A 22,366-nucleotide genomic window follows, 5' to 3' on the forward strand; every position below is an offset into this window, starting at 1 on the left:
CCTCTTCAAAGTCCTGGGTAAATCTTTACAGATACACTGTTAAAGAAAACACCCTATGACCAGTAACCACACAATGCAGTAAATATCACAACAAGAATAATGTTTTCAAGTAAAGGCCACACTTAGAAAATAGACCAACTGGAGTCTCTCTGCCTCTAGATAAATAAAGCTCAAATTTAAAAAAAATAAAAAATGATATTTAACCCTTTAAGGACACAGCTTTTAGTTTGCTCAATTGTTTTATGACGGAAAAATTCCGTCATATGTCCTTAAGAGGTTAAAAACAAGTATCAAGTTTCTCGACTTTTGCTGGTCGTTTCATCAGGCTCATAATGACTATCCATTTGCTGTATTCCAAATGAGGATCCAGGAAACCAGTTAGCTTTAGGACTAAGATGCCTCAGTTAGCCAGTGACAGCAACTTAAGATGCTTCATTTTTGTGTCATCTTCACTTAAAGGGACACTGAGCCCAAATTTTTTCTTTCGTGATTCAGATAGAGCATGACATTTTAAGCAACTTTCTAATTTACTCTTATTATCATATTTTCTTCATTCTCTTGGTATCTTTATTTAAAAAGCAAGAATGTAAGTTTAGATGCTGGCCTATTTTTGGTGATCAACCTGGGTTGTTCTTGCTGATTGGTGGATACATTCACCCACCAATAAACAAGTGCTGTCCAAGGTTCTGAACCAAAATAGCTTAGATGCCTTCTTTTTCAAATAAAGATAGCAAGAGAACAAAGAAAAATTGATAATAGGAGTAAATTAGAAAGTTGCTTAAAATGTCATGCTCTATCTAAATCATGAAATAAAAAATTGGGTTCAATGTCCCTTTAAGTTTATTATTTTTGATGTTTGTTAGTTGCTGCACTATGTGGCGCCCTGTATTTTTACTTTTTTCTTTAACAGACCTGCCTGATGCTTTTATGTAAAATCTGCAATATCTGTAGGGAAGACAATAAGAAATATCTCAGCAATATCTGAGAAAATTATAGTTGTAGAAGGCAGAGAACTGCAGTATTTAACTGGGTTATGTTCATTGTACTTTGAAAGTTTCCTTAAGGCTCTTCAGAGCATCTTCTTTGTTTATACGTTTCCAGTCCTCTGGCAGATCAGCTGGTTTTGCTTTATACTCTGTAGCAAATTGCTTATTGAACTGTGCAAAGATGAATTTCCAGTAGTCAGAGGACTTGATGCTGGGGTCAGGTTGGATGGCCCAGTCTGGGTAGATCTGTTTATATTCTTTGTAAGGGTGATATTTCCAATGTGTGTCTGTGTTTGTAAATAAATCATCTGAGACAATTTCAGTAGAGCATATAGAACTAACCAGTTTTTCTGACTGTTCCCAAATATAGCTTCCTAATCCCTGAGGTCTATGTACAGATGCAAAATGCTCAGTATGATCACCAGCTCCAGCCTCACAGGGAACTTTGCAGAATGGACACTGCTTACCACATCCAACTACTCTCTTAAACAATTCATCCTGAGGCTTAAGTTTTAGTTTAAAAATAAGAGACTCAATATCTAAAGATTTAGTTTCTGAAATAATTTGTTGTTCCGTCTCAGTGAGAAAATCTTTAATGTCTTTAGAAAACTGTTGAACATCTGCTATCATGTTGAAAAGAGTCACATTTATTTGATTTTGTGAAATGACCAGTTTATCCTTTAACATCTCACAGAAATATTTTAAAAATTCGAACACATTGGAAGTTTTTTGAGCTTCAGCACTTGTAAAAGCTATTTCAATTTCTTTTTTTAAAGATGACATAATATCTTTTAGTAAAGGTTCTATGGATGTGTAGTTTTTATATTTGTGTATGATGTATTTTACTATCCAGTTCCTTGTATACTTCTCATATCTATTAATATATACTACATACTGATCAAAGTCATCTTCATTTAGAAGCTGCTCAAGCAGAGTACACTGGAAGAAGGTCCGGCTGCTAAACGTACGGCCTTGATTACATATAGAATCATCCACCATTTTCCCACCAAGATGTCTATAAATGTATTCCTTTATTGCCGGCTTCAAACACATCTCACAGAACTTTCTGGCTCTTTCCTGGCAATCATCTTTTTCCTGAAATATATCTTTAAAAACTGAAAAATACAGAGGCTTTAACTCTGCTAAAGAGATCATTGGATCATTGTGTTGGATGTAGTCATTGTGCATTTTTTCAAATTTTGGAGCTGCTTTTCCAAAGATGAAAACCTTGATGTCCAGTTCAAACAAAGAAGACATGTGCAATGATTTAACATCTTTTTCAAGCCTCTTGTTTATTATGTGTAACAATTCTTGACTGTAGGTGTCACTGTAATCTTCATTTGTGTTCACCTTTTCGTCAACATACTTAATGCAGGTATCTATTAATGAATCAGCAAGATCTTGTATTTTATCAGAATATTCACGACTAATGTAAAGTCTGTTGCGATTCCATTTGGACCATTTTGTGTCAATATACTTATTATCCATCTTAAATTCATGTAAAAAATGTGTACTTAGTAATCTTTCATTTATAGCAGCTCCTTTGTTGCTCATGTCATTTCTCAGTTGATGTAGAATTACATCAGTGATATTGCGTTGCTCTAAAGCCGGGATTTGTAGATCTGATAGCGCCTTTTGCCACATGATCTCAAACTCTTTTTCTATTTCTAACTCATTTAACTCACACTTCTTTGCTCTGTATTCTACCAGAAGGTCAGTGACTTTCTTCTCAATCACTTGCTGTGCTTTATCCTGTATACTCTGAATCTCATTCTTTGCTTTCTGTATACGGAGAGTTTCACTTAGTTTGTCTAGTGTGTTTCTTTCAAGCTCTTTCCTTAGAACTGTCACACTTCTGAAGAAATCTTCCCGATATTTTTCTATAAGATGAACATTCTCAGATCCATTCTCAAAGTACTTTTCTACCAAGTCTGACATTTTTTTTCCTTCTTCATCTAGCACTATATAAAGTTCTTCTTTAAAACTTTTGCATGATTGTACTTTAAGTTTATCTGCTGATTGATTTCGGATTATAGTCTCTGTTCTTATCAGCCAGTGATGTACTTTTTTGCTGAATTCCCATTCCCATTGTGTGTATTTTATAGACAGTTGGTTATAAGCATCAGCGACCAGGCTATTTCTGAAGTTGAAGATAAATTTCTCATATTTAACCGCTTTCCATAAGCTTTTTGTCCATTCAATAAATGATTGTATGTTCTGAGTGGCACACTGATGTTTTTTAATTAATTTGAATAAATATTTTTTAAGTTCATAAACATTTTCACCATAACCAGAGTTTACCGGCGCCATTGGTGGGACACCCTGCCAGAGTCCTGGAATATACCAGTTGTTTTTCTCAAAGTCATAATCCATAACATCACTAAATTTTGAGATACTACTATTCTTCTCCATGTTTGCTGCTACTTTTGTCATTTTGTTTAACTGTTCCAGAAGTTTCTTTCTGTCCCTCATGTTGTTTTCATGAGCAGATACGTCACTGACGTTTTGATGTACAAACTGACAGTTGGGTTTCTTCCCTATTTCTTTCATCCTAAGAAACGCATGGACCACAATCTGCAAAATGTCTTTCATTTCTGCTGTATTCTCCATGGCCATGTTAATTATAGTGATGTCACTCAACCCAATAACAAGCGTTGCCAACTCATTGTCATGTTCATAACTATCCTCCAGAGAAGCCAGTTCTGGAGCTTTCAAACCTTCAGTGTCAATCACCAGAATAAAGTCACATCCCAGCTCCTCTTTGCAGTTCTCCTTCACTTTAATAAGTGTCATGAAGGCTCCTCGTGTGCAACGTCCAGTAGACACAGGGAACTGCAACCCAAACATGGTGTTCAGAAGGGTAGATTTCCCTGTGCTCTGCACCCCCAGCACAGTTATTACCCTCAGCCGGCACCCTCCTCCTGTCTTGTTGTCCAGCTCGGTCAGTACATCAGTTACCCACTGCAAGGGGATGTTGGAGGCATCTCCATCAATCAGCTCTAATGGGAACCCATCCATCAGAAGATCAGCTGCTATTCCTGGGAGTTTAGTAAATTGTCTCTGTTCTGCACTTATTTGCTTTTCTTGCACCATTGAAAATTCAGCCTCATAAAACTGCCCCAGCTCACGCAGGAAATGTTCCACCCCTAAGGAGCTATTAGTAATTTCCTCATCTAGTTTCGTTAATTCTAACTGATTATTTAATATATCATTACATTTGTCTTTGTATTCTGCCTTTAAGAGAGTCATTTTTTTTCTAGCAATTGTGTCAAGTTTAAATTTCACCAATTTCAGGAAATAATATTTCTCTACCTGAGACAGGTTGGTAATTGCAGATACAAACTTCACCATACTGTCTGATAGGTCATGTTCATGTTGTTTCTTATGTAGCTCTAAATGTCTCTGTATTAACTCAGATCTATAATCCTCTACATTTTTATCCCCTTGTTTTCTCATTCTACACATCTCTTTCTCTGTCTGAGACAATTGTTTCCACAGATCTCCTTGAAGTTTCATTGTTTGCATCTTATATTGTGTCACATCTGTGATCTCCTCAGCTATTTCTCTGGCACACACCTCTGCATTGTGACATTCATTGTTGCTCTGGTCAACCAGGATACCAAGATTGTGGGCTGTGTCTGACATGTCCTCTAGTTTTACTCTTTTAGAGGAGGTTTTCAATACACTTGTGATAATTAAATGTATAGCGTTTGTCAGTTGTGCTTTATTACCTATTTTGTCCTTTCTCATTACATTTCTTGCATCAATTTTCAGCAAAGGAAATAATTCTTTCAGTACTTCCAATGTCTCCTTATTCACACATTTACCATTACTGGGACTGATAATAAAATAAAACTGTGTGTCAGAATTGCTGCACTGTGATAACAGCTGAAATTCTTCTTTACTGAGGTCCTCAACAAATATAAACACAGCTGAAGACACCTGAGTTAATAAGGAGAACTGTGTCCAGTTAGACCTGAGGTCGCCTCTTAGATTGGTAACTGCAATGGGTTCTGGGAAATTATCTGAATTCCCTCTGCCAGCAGGAAAATACCAGGTTATTTCTACCGTCCCATCTGAGACTTTCTGTCGGATGTTTCCACATTCCATGTTATTATGTATGAAGAAATCGTGGTATTGCCCAGCTTGACTCAGAATTGAATTAAGTGTTTTAGACTTGGATAATTTGCTTTCCCCCAGTTTTACGAAAGAGAAGGTTGGCATAGGTATGTGCACCAAGCTGTCTTCCCTAAAGCCTTTAGACTCAGCTAATGAGTGTGGTCTCCATCTCTTTACTATCTCTCTCATTGCCCACAGCATGAGTGTGCAGTGTTTGCCATCACCAGCAGGGAGCAGCAGAGGGACAGCAAACTGACACATGGACATTTTATTTATAATCTCCTGTTGTAAAAATGCATCCGAGCAATGCAGAAGAACGCACAGAACATCCAGGGGGTGGAAGGAACCTGAAGTGTCCTCTTCAAAAAAAACAGAATTGAAATCATCACACATATTCTGCTTTGTATTATCAAATCTTGTTGTAAAATCCTGTTTAACTTGTGTATTTCTTGCATTGCTGTTCAGAGCCATGAGTTTCCTTAAGCAATACCAGGGGATCTCCTCCACAGTCTGAGGGTCACCGTCCTTTACGTTCTCCTGACCAATGTCCAATATATCCTTCAGGGTCAGCTTGGATGTTTTATAGTCTTTCATCTTGAACTGTGTCATCAGTTCATTCAACATCATTTTGTTTTCTGTAGAAATAAATGAAGCCACATTAACATCATCATAAATTAATAAATATTTATTGTTTTCAATTACTATTATTATATAACTTTTTATTCACAAGTCAATCAATATGGCAAATACATGATGAACAAATTACTTAAAAATATATATATTCTGCAAACTAAAAAGCTGGTGTTTAAAAAGTAAGAATGCAATCTTTTTAAATAAAACCAAAACTAGCACAAAGAAAAGACTCAGTAAAGGGATAGCCAAAACATACTTTATTCTAATCCTTGCCCACTGATTACACTGTGCTGTTGACTGATTAAAGAAACACCCAAAACATACTTACGTCATTCTAATCCTTGCCCACTGATTACACTGCAATATAATCTACAAAGCCCTATTTTTTTTTTCTGTATAAAAAATCCTGTATCTTTGCCAGCATTGGCCGTTTTGAAATGGCCGCCGTACTCTTCACTGTGTCCTAATATGCTGGGATCAAATCAGCAGAGCGTTATGCACGATGTATCATGCTAGTGCATGGAGAATAGTGCATGCATAGCTGCCTCCAGCAGCTATTTAGTATCCAGGACTCAACCAGGGGTCTCATTTCAATACTTGACAACACAGAGAGCGGAACGGTATCTGTCACAGTTTTCAATACGGATCGCCTACTCTGCAAGAAAGTAAAAGCTGTGTACTGTTTTTTTATTTTACATTTATTGATAATTAGCACTGTGGTATTTATTGATAATTAGCACCGTGGAATTTATTGATAATTAGTACCATGGAATTTATTGATAATTAGCACCATGGAATTTATTGATAATTAGCACAGTGGAATTTACTGATAATTAGCACTGTGGAATTTATTGATAATTAGCACCGTGGAATTTACTGATAATTAGCACCATGGAATTTTTTTATAATTAGCACAGTGCAATTTATTGATAATTAGCACAGTGAAATTTATTGATAATTAGCACCGTGGAATTTACTGATAATTAGCACCGTGGAATTTACTGATAATAAGCACCATGGAATTTACTGACAATTAGCACCATGGAATTTACTGATAATTAGCACTGTTGAATTTACTGATAATTAGCACCATGGAATTTATTGATAATTAACACTGTGAAATTTATTGATAATAGCACCCTGGAATTTATTGATAATTAGCACCATGGAATTTACTGATAATTAGCACCGTGGAATTTACTGATAATAAGCACCATGGAATTTACTGACAATTAGCACCATGGAATTTACTGATAATTAGCACTGTGGAATTTACTGATAATTTGCACCATGGAATTTATTGATAATTAGCACCATGTAAATAAATGATAATTAGCACTGTGGAATTGACTGATAATTAGCACTGTGGAATTTATTGATAATTAGCACCATGGAATTTACTGATAATTAGCACTGTGATATTTATTGATAATAAGCACCATGTAATTTACTGATAATTAGCACCGTGGAATTTACTGATAATTAGCACCGTGGAATTTACTGATAATTTGCACCGTGGAATTTATTGATAATTAGCACTGTGGAATTTATTGATAATAAGCACCGTGGAATTTATTGATAATTAGCACCATGTAAATAAATGATAATTAGCACTGTGGAATTGACTGATAATTAGCACTGTGGAATTTATTGATAATTAGCACCATGGGATTTACTGATAATTAGCACTGTGATATTTATTGATAATAAGCACCATGTAATTTACTGATAATTAGCACCGTGGAATTTACTGATAATTAGCACCATGGAATTTACTGATCATTAGCACCGTGGAATTTACTGGTTATTAGCACTGTGGAATTTACTGATAATTAGCAGCATGGCATTTATTGATAATTAGCACTGTGGAATTCACTGATAATTAGCACTATGGAATTTACTGATAATTAGCACAGTGTAATTTACTGATAATTAGCACTGTCAGGATAATTGTCAGGGAAAATTCACCACTTTGATATTGCATATTAATCACATGTGTCTATGCTATATAATATAGGAGTAAAATTGATCATGTGTATTTACTTACATATTCATGTACACATACACATATATATTATTAATCAGTATTAATATGTAGCTATTAACTAGTGTTGCTTGTCAGTTAACAATTGCTTATGGTGCAGTTTTTGTACTTTAACAAAAAATAATTCATTTTTAGTTATTATGATATTCAAGGTTCCCAACATAGCTGCATGATTCCTATAATTATATTATTGGTATACATATTCACAAATATTCCCATGTCATTCATACAGGGTTCCAGTAAGTCTCTTATTCTATAAACATTAGTGGGGTTCAACCTTGGTTAATGGTCAAATAACATAAATTATACTTACCTGATAATTTTATTTTCTTCAGATGGAAAGAGTCCACAGCTGCATTCATTACTTTTGGGAAGTAAGAACCTGGCCACCAGGAGGAGGCAAAGACACCCCAGCCAAAGGCTTAAATACCCCTCCCACTCCCCTCATCCCCCGTCATTTTGATGAGGAACAAGGAACAGTAGAAGAAATATCAGGGTGAAAAGGTGCCAGAAGAACAAAAAATTACAGCCGCCCCTCATAAAAACACGGGCGGGGAGCTGTGGACTCTTTCCATCTGAAGAAAAGAAAATTATCAGGTAAGCATAATTTATGTTTTTCATAAATGGAAAAGAGTCCACAGCTGCATTCATTACTTTTGGGAAAACAATACCCAAGCTATAGAGGACACTGAATGCCAAAACAGGAGGGTACAAAAGGCGGCCCATTCTGAGGGCACCAAGCCTGAAACCACAACCCCATAAAAAATCCTGCTTCGTCCAAAGCCAGAAAATATGTGAAAAAGAAAACACGGCCCCAAAGACACTGACCCACAGATAGTCCACAAGCTGTACTAGAACCTGCAAAGTGGACGCCACTGAGCCAACACTCCTCCAGAAGATACCATCGCCCAAAGGACGAACCTCAACCACACACCCCTACATATAAAGGGAGACAACGGAAACTCCCAAAAAAGAGAGGACATGGAGGAACAAACAAGGATTTCCAGAAGACCCTAAATAGGGTGCAAGAAAATCCAAACACCAGTGGAAAGCCTCAAAAAGCGAACCACGCTTACAGGGACCCCAAGGGTTCCCGAAACGGTTGAAACTGGGAAAAAGAAATAGAGAAGCAAACGTCTCAGAAAAATCAGAGCAATCGCCTCGAGCAAACGACTGAAACCATAGTCCCAAGTCGCCAGGAACTCAGAATAACGAAATATTCTCTCCAACACTTGCATTATCCCCAGAGAAGCAGCCTCTAAGCACCAAACGCAGCAGTCAAATTAGGATGACTGAAAAAAGGAAACACTTGCATACAAGTAAAAGCAGCCGAAGATAGAGTAACATCCACCAAATAGCGAGTACACTCAGGATATCCAAAGCCACAAGGCCAACAAACGTATCTGAGCAACAAGGAGCCCAGAAACTCAAGAAAGGCTCACCAGACCTCCACGAACCGAGGAGACACCATTCATCTCAGATCCTAGTCCACACTGGACCAGCCAAAGCAACAGCTCTGAGAGACAGGGGAACAGAAAGGGCCCCACCCACCTGCCCCCATAGAAAAGGATGGAAAAGGATGGCCTCAGACACCCCAACAGAGCTCGGAATCCTTCCAAAGTACCTACAAACAGATACTCCCAAGGAAGATCCCCAATAGAGATAGGCAGAAAAAGACAGAAATTCTATGAATCTAACCTGACACTCTATGGCAGACACTCCATAGCACCTACAATGGGCACTCTAAAGGAGAACCTATAAAGATAAGCAGAACCATGCAGTCCGACGTGGAAACTGTAAATCTTGATCACCAAAAAGGTTAGAAAAACAGCACACCTTCTTTGCTTGTAGTGGGGCACGGAATAAAGGACTTGCCAGGTCCCAGTCAATCCAAATATAAAGAATATTCCAGCCTCCAATTTCTTTAAAAGACCTTTATTTCATATAGGGTCCTGAGTAGAAAATTACAACGTTTCAAGCCTCAACAGGCTCTTAATCATGTATAATTGGATACACACAGGTACATGTCTTTATATACCCTCACCTGTTATTCAACATCCTGTGTTAAACTGATTACACAACAGTGCCATCTTGTGGATACAAAATTCAATGTAGCACAAAGTTATCACAGGAAGTGCATAAACATTTAACAAAACATTTAATTAAAAACATATACATCTATGTATAAAAATTAAAAAGAGGTACATAACACAACTTTTTAGATAAGAAGTTTGGATCAACTCATGTTTTTTTCATATTATTCAAAATATATACATAATTCTTTACTCAATAATTCTTCAGAAAAAAAGACTCCAATTGTTAGGGGTAATATGAACCTGATGGCAGCCATCTTGTTCTTCGCAGCCATCTTGTTCCTCGCAGCCATTTTGTAATGAATAGACTTTATTATACTGGGGTATTATGCAGTGAGAATTATATGCATGTTATGATAATTTCCTTAGCTGTTCGGCCTTGCCAATGTACCCTGGCCCGACGCCCAGAAATAAGATAGACTAAGATAAGGTAAACAAGAGGCTTCAGAATCCTTGTTGTCTCCGCAGATGGTAGTTTGTTATGACTCTGTAATTATTGTTATGAGAAACTCATGTTCCAGTTTTTCCTTGTAAATTGCTCTGTATAACTGTGTAAGATGACGCGGTCCTAACGTGTCATCCCCTTAACCCTGTATGTCACTATAAGAAAGGCTTGCACTGTGCAATAAACAGAATTGGCTTTCGATCATAATGCTGCGTGGTCTGAGTCATTCTAAGGGGCCCTTATCAGATAATCTACATATGCCTCAGATGGTACACTAGGCCCCAGGCTTTGGCCTGCACTGACACTTACCCCCCTGGGGGGGGGGGGACACCTAACAGTTTTGGCGTCAGTTTGTGGGATTCGCAGTGCGTAAGTATGAGTGCTTTTACCATGCTTTCCTTCTGTGAATTTGAACCTAAATTTAGTCTGGTAATAGGTGTTGATAATATATGATAAAGGGTTAAAGGGGTTCCTGTGGTTGAAGCACAGGTTTGCGGAGGTTATAGTCCTGCCGGCAGTTGTGATACCCCTCCAGACAGGTAATCAGTCCTGTGCTGGGACACGACAGGTATTGTGAGTCCTGTCGGTGATAAGCGCGCAAGAAATATATGTATGCCAGTTGACGGGGAGCTTTTAAGATAAGCTACTCCGGGCGAACTTGGCAGTGAGTGAGTCTCACGTGTGTTGAAGTTTCCCATATTCATTCCCATAATAGAGTTTTGCTACCCACCTGAAGCTCATGTTGATATCTGATGCTTGCTTTGATTTGTTTGTGTTTTTGATGCTGTGCGTAGAAAATATTAAGTGGCTATGCATGTTATTATTGTGGCTATTATTGTATTGAGAAAGGGGAACTGCTTATTGATAAGAATGCACAGAGAAAATTACATGTATAAGGTAAAAGAAAAGAAGAGTTAATAGTTTCTGCAAAAGACAGAAATATTTTTAAAACACTGTCAGTAAGTACTGCTGTGTGATAAATAGAGGAATCTCTGTGTTTAAGAATGTAGCAGGCAAAGAAGGGGGGCCACCACTGAGCGCGTACATAGATCAGAATAAAAAAAAAAAAGAGAAAAGAAACCTGTTACAGCAGCTTCGTTTGTAAGATTTTTTTTGTTTGCTTGCAGTAACAAAAATGAAATTTTGTATATTGAGATGCATAATGTGTGATGGTCTGTAGGTTCTCACTGTGGTATGAGTGTAACAGATTTGCTTTAAACCAAAAACAGAATGTATTATTTGAAAATGATTATCCCATTCCAGGCAAAAAATGGCCATTTTGCGTGGAATCGGAAAGAAAAAAAAAAAAAAAAAAAAAATGCATTGTGGACATGGTGAAAAGTTAATCTAGTGTTTTTATATATATATATATATATATATATATATATATATATATATATATATGTATGTCGTACGCGATGCAATAGATGTTTTTATGCGAAAAGAAAAAAAAAGGGAGTGAATCTCTGGTATGCAAGATGGAATGAACTTGTGTGTCTGTATCGTAAGAATGTTTCCTTATGTTTCTCTGTTGGGAAATCAGACGTTTTAAGAAGATATTTTGTAATGTTATTTTATATACCTGTATTTTAAAGTCACCAGCATGTTTTAAGTATGTGGTATTCATATGCAGTTTTAGTTTTAAGTGATAATTGTTGTTCGGCATGTAAAGATATGATATTGTTTTTGCAAGTGAAGTAACGGCTTTGAAAGTGCGATGGTGTGTGATTTTTTGTCACGCTCTGGTAAATATGAAATTGTTTCTGGCATGATTAATGGGTTAACGTATGTTGTATTTGTAAGGTCTGTGCACGGCGTGGGTGCACACAATGAAATATATTTATAGGCTGTAATTGAAAGTTTTTCTAAAAGGGCGTCCGTTTTTGTTGCAAGTAAATTAATCTGCAGGTCATGCTACAGTACAGAGGTGAAATTGGTGTGGTAAATCATACAAGCAGCCTAAATTATGGTTAGGATATACATATGTAATTTGCGTGATGAATGGTTAGTCCTTAAAGGGACAGTTCACTGTAACAAGGTGTTGCTATTAATGTATTGTCCATGACTTGTTATACAAGCGGCATATTATCTTATATTTGTCTGGAAAATCAGAGCTCAGTGCGTAGACGGAGCAATAGAAAATTGTCATTTTATTATTTAAAGAACCAGTGCAATAACCCTGTATTAGTAGTTTGCTAAATATATTTTTAGAGACCTTTCTTTGTATATATTTATTTTAAATATGCCGTTTAGATCGCAGATATTTCTTTTTGCAGTATAACTTAATTCTCTCTGTAATGCAAACTGAAATGATAAGTTGTCTACAATTTTGGTGTAGGGATCCTTGAGACTAGCGGACAGAAAAGGAAAAAAAAACGAAAAAAAACAGGAGAGAAAATATTTAAAGGGATACAGGAAAACTGGTATAACATCTGAGAATTTAAGGGAATATTTACATAAAAGACGATGAGGTTTACTGTAAGCCTAACACTAGTATATTTCACTGTGTTAGCAGTTTCAATTAAAGATTATTTTTAGTTTGGTTAAAATGTCCCTTTAATTAGCCTGCATCCCACTGTGAGTGCGTTCTTATGCTGCTTATGCTTGTTTAGGCTATTTAATGAACGTCAGTATACATTTTGTATTATAAGGATCATTGGGAATAATTTAAAGGGGAAATTGTATTAGTATTCTTTTGTAGAAAGCTTATTTTTGTGTTATATACGGTTGTTATATTTGGCTGGACAACTGCAGAATGGTGAATATCAATTATACACAATATTAAATCCAATAATTTTGTTGTGGTTAAACTAATTAGCATTTATCAAGTTTTAGTGTGAATTTTATATTTTTAAGCAGTAAACAGTGTTTTCTCCTTTAAGTAAAAATGAAACTTTGAGCTTGCCTCACTATCCTTGAGAAAGACTGATAACACTGTGCATGTTTTGGTTTTCTTTAAAAAAAAAAGAAAAGAAGTTTCTCTCTTGTGTTTGGCTTTGTTACAGAGAAAACGATTTGTACTGTACATTTAAAGAGGCAGTACTGGTGTTCTATGTTATAAAAAAAAATGATAAATATAAATTGCTCACTACAAAGAAACAAGTATTTATATTATATTCTGTCATAGAATATAGCTTAAAAATGATAATTTTATTTCTGTGGCTGTCAAACTGTATCTCACAGATATAACTCTTTGTTATTTAAAATAACCCCCACTGCTTTCAATAAATAAATGAGATATTATTTAATGAAGTGATTTCAGTGACACTTTAAAATATATAGTTATTTGGTTATTAACTAGTCTACCACTATTATTGCAATGACTTTGATTGCTGCTTAACAGTTAAGCCGTGGTCTATAAGGTGTCTAGAAATAAACACCCCTAAAACAAATGATGCACAGTTTATCTGATTCTACTGCATTTATATAACTAGCTAATTTATCTGATCACAGTTTTGGCTTTATTTATATGGCTTACGTGTATTTTGTCTCTTGGTGTTGTAGTGAGATTTATACAGCCTGTGATAAGAGGCAGTCCTCAAAGGTTTAAAAAAATTAGCATATAAGCCTACCTATGTTTGGTTTAATCTAGGAAGGTTGGTTAAAATTAAAAGTCCTATCTGAATAATGAATTTTCATTTATCCTAGAATGTCCCTTTAACAGTGGCTACTGTGGTTATCTGATCTTTCCCAAATAAGCGCAATTTTATTTGTGCAATCTGCAACTTAAGTTTCTTGGGCATCTGCTGTGATTGCTTTCTTTGTGTGATATTAAAGTTTTGTACATAGTGGATGTTTTTAATTGTTTGTTGTGTTCTGAGTGTGTTGCATTTCAGCGAATGTCAGAATATGTGTTGCATTCTACGTTAATTGTGGTTGTTTGAAATTTGTGTCAGCAGCTAATGTTTCGTTTTGTGTAAGACAAGAACGATTGGTTTTCATTGTTTGTTATGTTTTTCTCTTTTGTGGAAGCGTGCTGTATGGACAGCATATTGAATTGTGAAGTGTATTTCATTTTGCTTGCTATTGAGAATTGTCTCTGCATGAGTGGAGTGCATGATTTATCGTTTAGTTTCTTGTTATCTTGTGTTTGCGTGTCACATGAGATGTTTCACGCAAACATGGGGGAAGTATTGATGAGTATTGATGAATATCGTTATGTAATGGGGGTGATTGCTTTTAGGAGGTGAACCTAAAACGTTTTGAATCTCCTCGTACAATGTTATTGTCTAACCACCGGCTGTGCCCTAAAATTTCCTTGTCTTACCCCTATGCAGGGTGCACTACGTCCCTAGGATTGTCTAGAACTTTCCTTCATTGGGAATCTGGCCACGGAAAAGCATCTACCTTGCTGGCCACCCCGGTCGTAGCCTGTACACCCACACCCCACTCCTTTTTTTTCCCTCCCTGGTGGATTAGATCTTTTTATTGCCTTTCTGTGTTTTATCTTGCTCTCATATTTCAGAGGCCTAAAATGTTTTATTTTTCTATTTGGTTCTTAACACTATATTTGTATTTGCAGGATGAGATCATGAAGCTGTCTTCAGAGATTGAAAAGACACTAACTGAATTATTTTTGAGTTTCCATATTTAGGTAAAATCTGTACAGGCAAAATTCCATAAGTGCACTCTTCAAAAGATTAAAGATTGAAAGCAAGTAAACCTTTAAAGAAAGAAAAGATAAAGATGAAAGACCTTTTGTCAAGCTTGTTTTAACCACCATACTGCAGTAAAAGTTGTTAACTATCTTTGGATCCATTCTTTTCTTTGCATGCTGGTACCAGCCCCAGAACTGGACTCTGGGTAATCCATGACTGTTTCCTCTGATGTGTGTCTTCAGGACATAAAGACTATCCTTCTCTGGACTGTGCCTTACCGCTCGATATGGAGGACCTGTTATGCTGTTACAGGGTCAACCAATTAAATTAGGGGAGTATTGTTTTAACTCCATTCCTTATATTGCTTGTTTTGTATTCTCTTGTATTTGTTTTATTTTTATTGATCATATTGGGTATAAGAAATCATATGCTTCATTGGTATTAGTGCACATTGTAGTTTATGTGCTTAACATAGTAATTTTTAGATAAGTGTAACTGTGAACTTCGCAGTATTGTACTCTATTGAATGGCCTTCTGAGTATAGAAAATAGGTTTAAGGAAAATGCTGCAACATAGAATAATATTTTAGACCCTTCACCCTTTAGAACATAAGGAGGACATGTCTAAGCTAGAAGTTTATAGTAGATATACAGAGAAATGTTTGTTCAGGGAATAGCATAATTATAGTTTATGAAAGCAAAGGTATTTTTCCCTTTTATTAATTAGTATGGTATCTGCAAAGTGAATTTGGTCATTCCTGATGTTTGTCAAAGAGAGTAATTCTTACCATAAAGATGTGTTTACCTTTAAAAGAGCTTGTAGTTTTAAATGATGTTCTGTTTGTATGCTTTCCTCATATAGGAGTGTGAGAGAATTTTGGTAGCATAAAATAATTAGTAAACTAATAGTGTTTATATCAGATGAGATTGTTGAATATTAGGATCATGGTTGGAGAATTATAAACATTATAGATAGCAGCCATCCAGAATAAAGCAACACAAGGTTCTTTTATTATTTTTTAGAAGTTCAAAGTGATATTGTAAAGAAATTCATTTATTTTCATTGACTGTTTTTCTTTTTTTCCATTCTTACTACAGGGCAGGCCTTAGCATAAGTTTTGGTATAACCATTCAGGCCCTTGATGAAGTCTGACAGGTTTTCACTTGCGTAGTATTCATGAAGTATCATTTAAAAGTGTATAGGGAAGTTGTAAATTATTCTCTGAGAAATGTCAATGTATTTAGTTTGTATTATATATCAACAATGTTTTGTTTGATTTTAAATGACATAGGATGAAAGTGACATTTTATTTGGACATAATTGTGATTGTATTTCGGTGTGTACTCATCCTGTACTGTTTCTGTTTGCTTCCTAGACTCCCTGTGACTCGAGTGTTTGCTTGCCATGGGTATCCACTGGTTGCCTTGTCTACCCCATGAACAACCCATCAGATTTCCAGTATCTCCCTGCGGAAGAACCGTGGATAAGCACCCCTACTGCAAATGAACTGTTGGAGAACTGTATTATAGCAAAGTGTCAAGGTGCAGCGCTCTCAAATGGACAAAGACTGTTCTTAAAGTATTCAGAGGCCACCTAGAGACAGTTGTGCTGTTGCTATGTCATGTTTTACTGTGGAAAAGGAACTGTTGGACATATTTGGGGGGGGTGCTAGCAATGCAGGTGGAGAGATAGAAGATGCAGCGTTGTTTGGGGGTAGATGGGGGGCTGGTTGGGTCTCTGTGCCGGTAGACCGGTAGTTTTGGGAAGGCTGGAAGATAGATGGAAGGTATTGGAGAGACTGTACCTATATGCAGTGACAATTAGCCTATAAAAGTATATCACGACATGCAAATATTTTTCTCTTTAGTATTCTCACAGAAGTTCTGTTACCATAATATAAGGCTTTACTAATTTTCTATGCCTGTCTATTTTTATGTTATTCTGTTAGAATAAAAGGATGGTATGTTAGGGGTAATATGAACCTGATGGCAGCCATCTTGTTCTTCGCAGCCATCTTGTTCCTCGCAGCCATTTTGTAATGAATAGACTTTATTATACTGGGGTATTATGCAGTGAGAATTATATGCATGTTATGATAATTTCCTTAGCTGTTCGGCCTTGCCAATGTACCCTGGCCCGACGCCCAGAAATAAGATAGACTAAGATAAGGTAAACAAGAGGCTTCAGAATCCTTGTTGTCTCCGCAGATGGTAGTTTGTTATGACTCTGTAATTATTGTTATGAGAAACTCATGTTCCAGTTTTTCCTTGTAAATTGCTCTGTATAACTGTGTAAGATGACGCGGTCCTAACGTGTCATCCCCTTAACCCTGTATGTCACTATAAGAAAGGCTTGCACTGTGCAATAAACAGAATTGGCTTTCGATCATAATGCTGCGTGGTCTGAGTCATTCTAAGGGGCCCTTATCAGATAATCTACATATGCCTCAGGTGGTACACTAGGCCCCAGGCTTTGGCCTGCACTGACACTTACCCCCCTGGGGGGGGGGGGACACCTAACACCAATCAAAATCTTTTTTCATGCCCTTTGGTCTCATTGATTCCAATTTATACACCCAAAACATTTCCCTCATCTTGAACAAATGTTCTCTATCTCCACCCCTTCTAGGCTTATCTACCTCTTCTAAAATTTGAAACCTAAGTTGGCTGATATTGTGACCCATAGAGAGGAAGTGAGAGGATACTGGTGCTTCTTTGTTTTTACATCTAATATTAGATTTGTGCTCAGTTATCCTCTCCCTTACCTCTCTACAGGTCTCGCCAATATAAATTTGGCCACATGGACATTTAATAAGGTAGACACAGTATGTGGCTCTACAGGTTAGATATTTGTTAATTTTAAATTTCTTCCCAGTGGTGGGATGATAAAAACTATCTCCTTTGATCATGGAACTGCAGTTTCTGCAATTCAGGCATGGGTAGCAACCTAGTTTCTTAGGCCCAATGGTTCTCTGGCTTTCTTGTTTATGGCTACCAATGTCTGAATGCACCAACATATCTCTAATGCTCCTATTCTTCTTATAAGCCACCATTGGGTTCTCTCTAAATTCAATCATTTCTGGGTGGCAATCTCTTATTATGTGCCAATTTTTCTTTAGAATACCAGTGACTTTGTTGCTCAACCTATTAAATTGTGTAACAAAAATCATACGATTAGTTTTTGGTTGCTTGTTTATCTTATCTGTTTCCTTCAAAATCATATCTAATTGTTTAGAGATGAGCATAGGAGGATAATTTCTATCTATAAACTTATTAGCCATCTGCTGCAGTCTATATTTGCATTGGTCCTGATCTGACACTATTCTTTTAACTCAAGTAAATTGACTTTTGGGGATTGCTTGGAAAATATTTTCTGGATGACAACTCCCATATTTCAACAAATTATTCCTGTCTGTACTCTTAACATAGAGGTCTGTATGTAAAAACCCTCCCTTATTGTACACAAATGTATCCAAATATTCAACTCCCACTTCATTCATGTTCAATGTAAATTTGAGTCCCATAACTGAATCATTGAGATCTTGTACAAATGACAAGAGGCTACCAACGTCGACCCCCCCCCCCCACACGCCAAACACATCATCAATATATCTTCACCAGGAGGCACCATATCCTTGGAATAATGGATGGGAATATACAAAATATTCCTCAAAATTATTCATGAAAATGTTGGTGTATGTGGGGGCGACGTTGGAGCCCATTGCCATCCCCTGTCTTTGTAAATAGTATACATCACCAAATAAAAAATAATTTTGATATAGTATAATAGTAAGTAATTCAACAAGAAAGCCAATTTCCATCTCAGTATAATCACCATTTGATCTCAAGACATTCAAAACTGCTGTGACCCCACTAGTGTGTTTGATAGAGGTGTATAGGCTAGAAACATCCAAAGTATATAAAATACATTTACCTCCAACAAATCCAAGATCCTTAAGTTTAGCTAAAAAGTCACTGGTATCTCTAATATATGAATTTGCTTGTTTCACAAATGGCTGCAGTACCCTGTCTAAAAAGACAGAAATAGAGGAAAAAATGGAGCCCATACCTGCCACAATTGGCCTACCGGGGGGCTTTTTTGGGGCTTTATGAATTTTGGGTAATACATATATCACTGGTCTAATTGGGTTAGTAAGATATAAATCCTCTCCAAATGTTTTTGTTATTATTCCCCTTTTAACTGCACGATCCAAAATGCTCTTAATTTCTTTATTGATCTCAATAGTTGGATCTCTGCTTAATTCTTGATAAACTTGATTATCAGCCAATTGATTGTAAATTTCTGCCATATAATCTGTTTTGTCCAATAGGAAAATGGCTCCGCCCTTATCCGCTTCTTTAATTATTAACTCTTTGTTGTTCCTAAGCTTCTCAATAGCAAGTTTATCTTGTCTGTTTTTAAAAGAGAAAGGAAAAAGAAATTGATACAGAAAAACAGACAAGATAAACTTGCTATTGAGAAGCTTAGGAACAACAAAGAGTTAATAATTAAAGAAGCGGATAAGGGCGGAGCCATTGTCCTATTGGACAAAACAGATTATATGGCAGAAATTTACAATCAATTGGCTGATAATCAGGTTTATCAAGAATTAAGCAGAGATCCAACTATTGAGATCAATAAAGAAATTAAGAGCATTTTGGATCGTGCAGTTAAAAAGGGGAATAATAACAAAAACATTTGGAGAGGATTTATATGTTACTAACCCAATTAGACCAGTGATATATGTATTACCCAAAATTCATAAAGCCCCAAAAAAGCCCCCCGGTAGGCCAATTGTGGCAGGTATGGGCTCCATTTTTTCCTCTATTTCTGTCTTTTTAGACAGGGTACTGCAGCCATTTGTGAAACAAGCAAATTCATATATTAGAGATACCAGTGACTTTTTAGCTAAACTTAAGGATCTTGGATTTGTTGGAGGTAAATGTATTTTATATACTTTGGATGTTTCTAGCCTATACACCTCTATCAAACACACTAGTGGGGTCACAGCAGTTTTGAATGTCTTGAGATCAAATGGTGATTATACTGAGATGGAAATTGGCTTTCTTGTTGAAATACTTACTATTATACTATATCAAAATTATTTTTTATTTGGTGATGTATACTATTTACAAAGACAGGGGATGGCAATGGGCTCCAATGTCGCCCCCACATACGCCAACATTTTCATGAATAATTTTGAGGAATATTTTGTATATTCCCATCCATTATTCCAACGATATGGCGCCTCCTGGTGGAGATATATTGATGATGTGTTTGGCGTGTGGGGGGGGGCGACGTTGGTAGCCTCTTGTCATTTGTACAAGATCTCAATGATTCGGTTATGGGACTCAAATTTACATTGAACATGAATGAAGTGGGAGTTGAATATTTGGATACATTTGTGTACAATAAGGGAGGGTTTTTACATACAGACCTCTATGTTAAGAGTACAGACAGGAATAATTTGTTGAAATATGGGAGTTGTCATCCAGAAAATATTTTCCAAGCAATCCCCAAAAGTCAATTTACTTGAGTTAAAAGAATAGTGTCAGATCAGGACCAATGCAAATATAGACTGCAGCAGATGGCTAATAAGTTTATAGATAGAAATTATCCTCCTATGCTCATCGCTAAACAATTAGATACGATTTTGAAGGAAACAGATAAGATAAACAAGCAACCAAAAACTAATCGTATGATTTTTGTTACACAATTTAATAGGTTGAGCAACAAAGTCACTGGTATTCTAAAGAAAAATTGGCACATAATAAGAGATTGCCACCCAGAAATGATTGAATTTAGAGAGAACCCAATGGTGGCTTATAAGAAGAATAGGAGCATTAGAGATATGTTGGTGCATTCAGACATTGGTAGCCATAAACAAGAAAGCCAGAGAACCATTGGGCCTAAGAAACTAGGTTGCTACCCATGCCTGAATTGCAGCAACTGCAGTTCCATGATCAAAGGAGATAGTTTTTATCATCCCACCACTGGGAAGAAATTTAAAATTAACAAATATCTAACCTGTAGAGCCACATACTGTGTCTACCTTATTAAATGTCCATGTGGCCAAATTTATATTGGCGAGACCTGTAGAGAGGTAAGGGAGAGGATAACTGAGCACAAATCTAATATTAGATGTAAAAACAAAGAAGCACCAGTATCCTCTCACTTTCTCTCTATGGGTCACAATATCAGCCAACTTATGTTTCAAATTTTAGAACAGGTAGATAGGCCTAGAAGGGGTGGAGATAGAGAACATTTGTTGAAGATGAGGGAAATGTTTTGGGTGTATAAATTGGAATCAATGAGACCAAAGGGCATGAACAAAGATTTTGATTGGAGTCTTTTTTTCTGAAGAATTATTGAGTAAAGAATTATGTATATATATTTAGTGATGTCCCAAACTGTTCGCCCGCGAACTGTTCACGGCGAACTTAGCTTGTTTGCGTTCGCCGCTGCGGGCGAACACATGCGATGTTCGATCCGCCCCCTATGTGTCATCATTGAGGAAACTTTGACCCTGTATGTCACAGCCTTCTGACACATTAGAGCCAATCAGCATCAGACACTCCCTCACAGACCCTCCCAGCTAGTGGGCAGCAGCCATTTTAGACTCATAACAACCTTGCTTTCTTAGTGAAAGGACGTTTTGTGTTGCTGCTGCTGACATTATAGGGAAATAGATAGCTAGGCTAGTGTATTTAGTGTCCACTACAGTCCTGAAGGACTCATCTCATCTCTGCTGCAAGGACAGCACCCCAAAAAGCCCTTTTTAGGGCTATAACTCGAGCGTTTTTTTGTTTTGTTTTTTTTTGTATTTTTATTAGCATTTGCCTGGCTTTCAGCCTGTGTGTAAGGCTCACAGCATATGCTGTGATTACTGCCACCACTGATATCTGCCTAACAACATTAGTTTAAATTTAACCAACAAAAATTTGAAATTATTTTGCTAGTGTAATTTATTTTCATTTTCTATCAGGCCTGTGTCACACAGCATATACTCAGGTTCATTGCTCTGTGCCAGCCACCAGTGGTCATATCCGCTTATAACATAATTTTAAATTTAAAAAAAAAACGTTTAAATCATTTTTCTAGTGTAATCTAATTTCATTTTCTATCAGGCCTGTGTCTGTCAGGCTCACACAGCATATACTTCAGTTTTTTTCAGTCTTTTGTTTAATTGCTCTGTGCCAGGCAGCCACCACTCATATCTGCTTCACCTTGTTTTAAATAAAAAAAAAAACTTTTACATTTTTTTGTTAGTGTAATCTAATATCATTTTCTATCAGGCCTGTGTGTTTTGCTGACTTACAGAGCATACTGTGTTTAATTGCTGCCCTCCCTAGTCTATGAGCCACGACTCATATGTGTTTAACCTTTTTTTAAATCCCCCCCCAAAAAAAAACTTTAAATCATTTTTCTAGTGTAATCTAATTGTATTT

General features: G+C 36.5%; 1 protein-coding gene across 1 annotated transcript in view; it reads right to left on the minus strand.

The window, feature by feature from the left end:
* Positions 1–571: 571 nt before the first annotated feature.
* LOC128642456 (interferon-induced very large GTPase 1-like) overlaps positions 572–22,366 on the minus strand; it is a 118,643-nt gene continuing 96,848 nt past the window's right edge. The window contains exon 4 of the mRNA XM_053695226.1: positions 572–5,740. Within this exon, the coding sequence (XP_053551201.1) occupies positions 1,038–5,740 (4,703 nt within the window). The 3' untranslated portion in view covers positions 572–1,037. The remainder of the gene's footprint in view (positions 5,741–22,366) is intronic.

Source organism: Bombina bombina, chromosome 11 (assembly GCF_027579735.1).
Source record: "Bombina bombina isolate aBomBom1 chromosome 11, aBomBom1.pri, whole genome shotgun sequence".
Taxonomy (NCBI): Eukaryota; Metazoa; Chordata; class Amphibia; order Anura; family Bombinatoridae; genus Bombina; species Bombina bombina.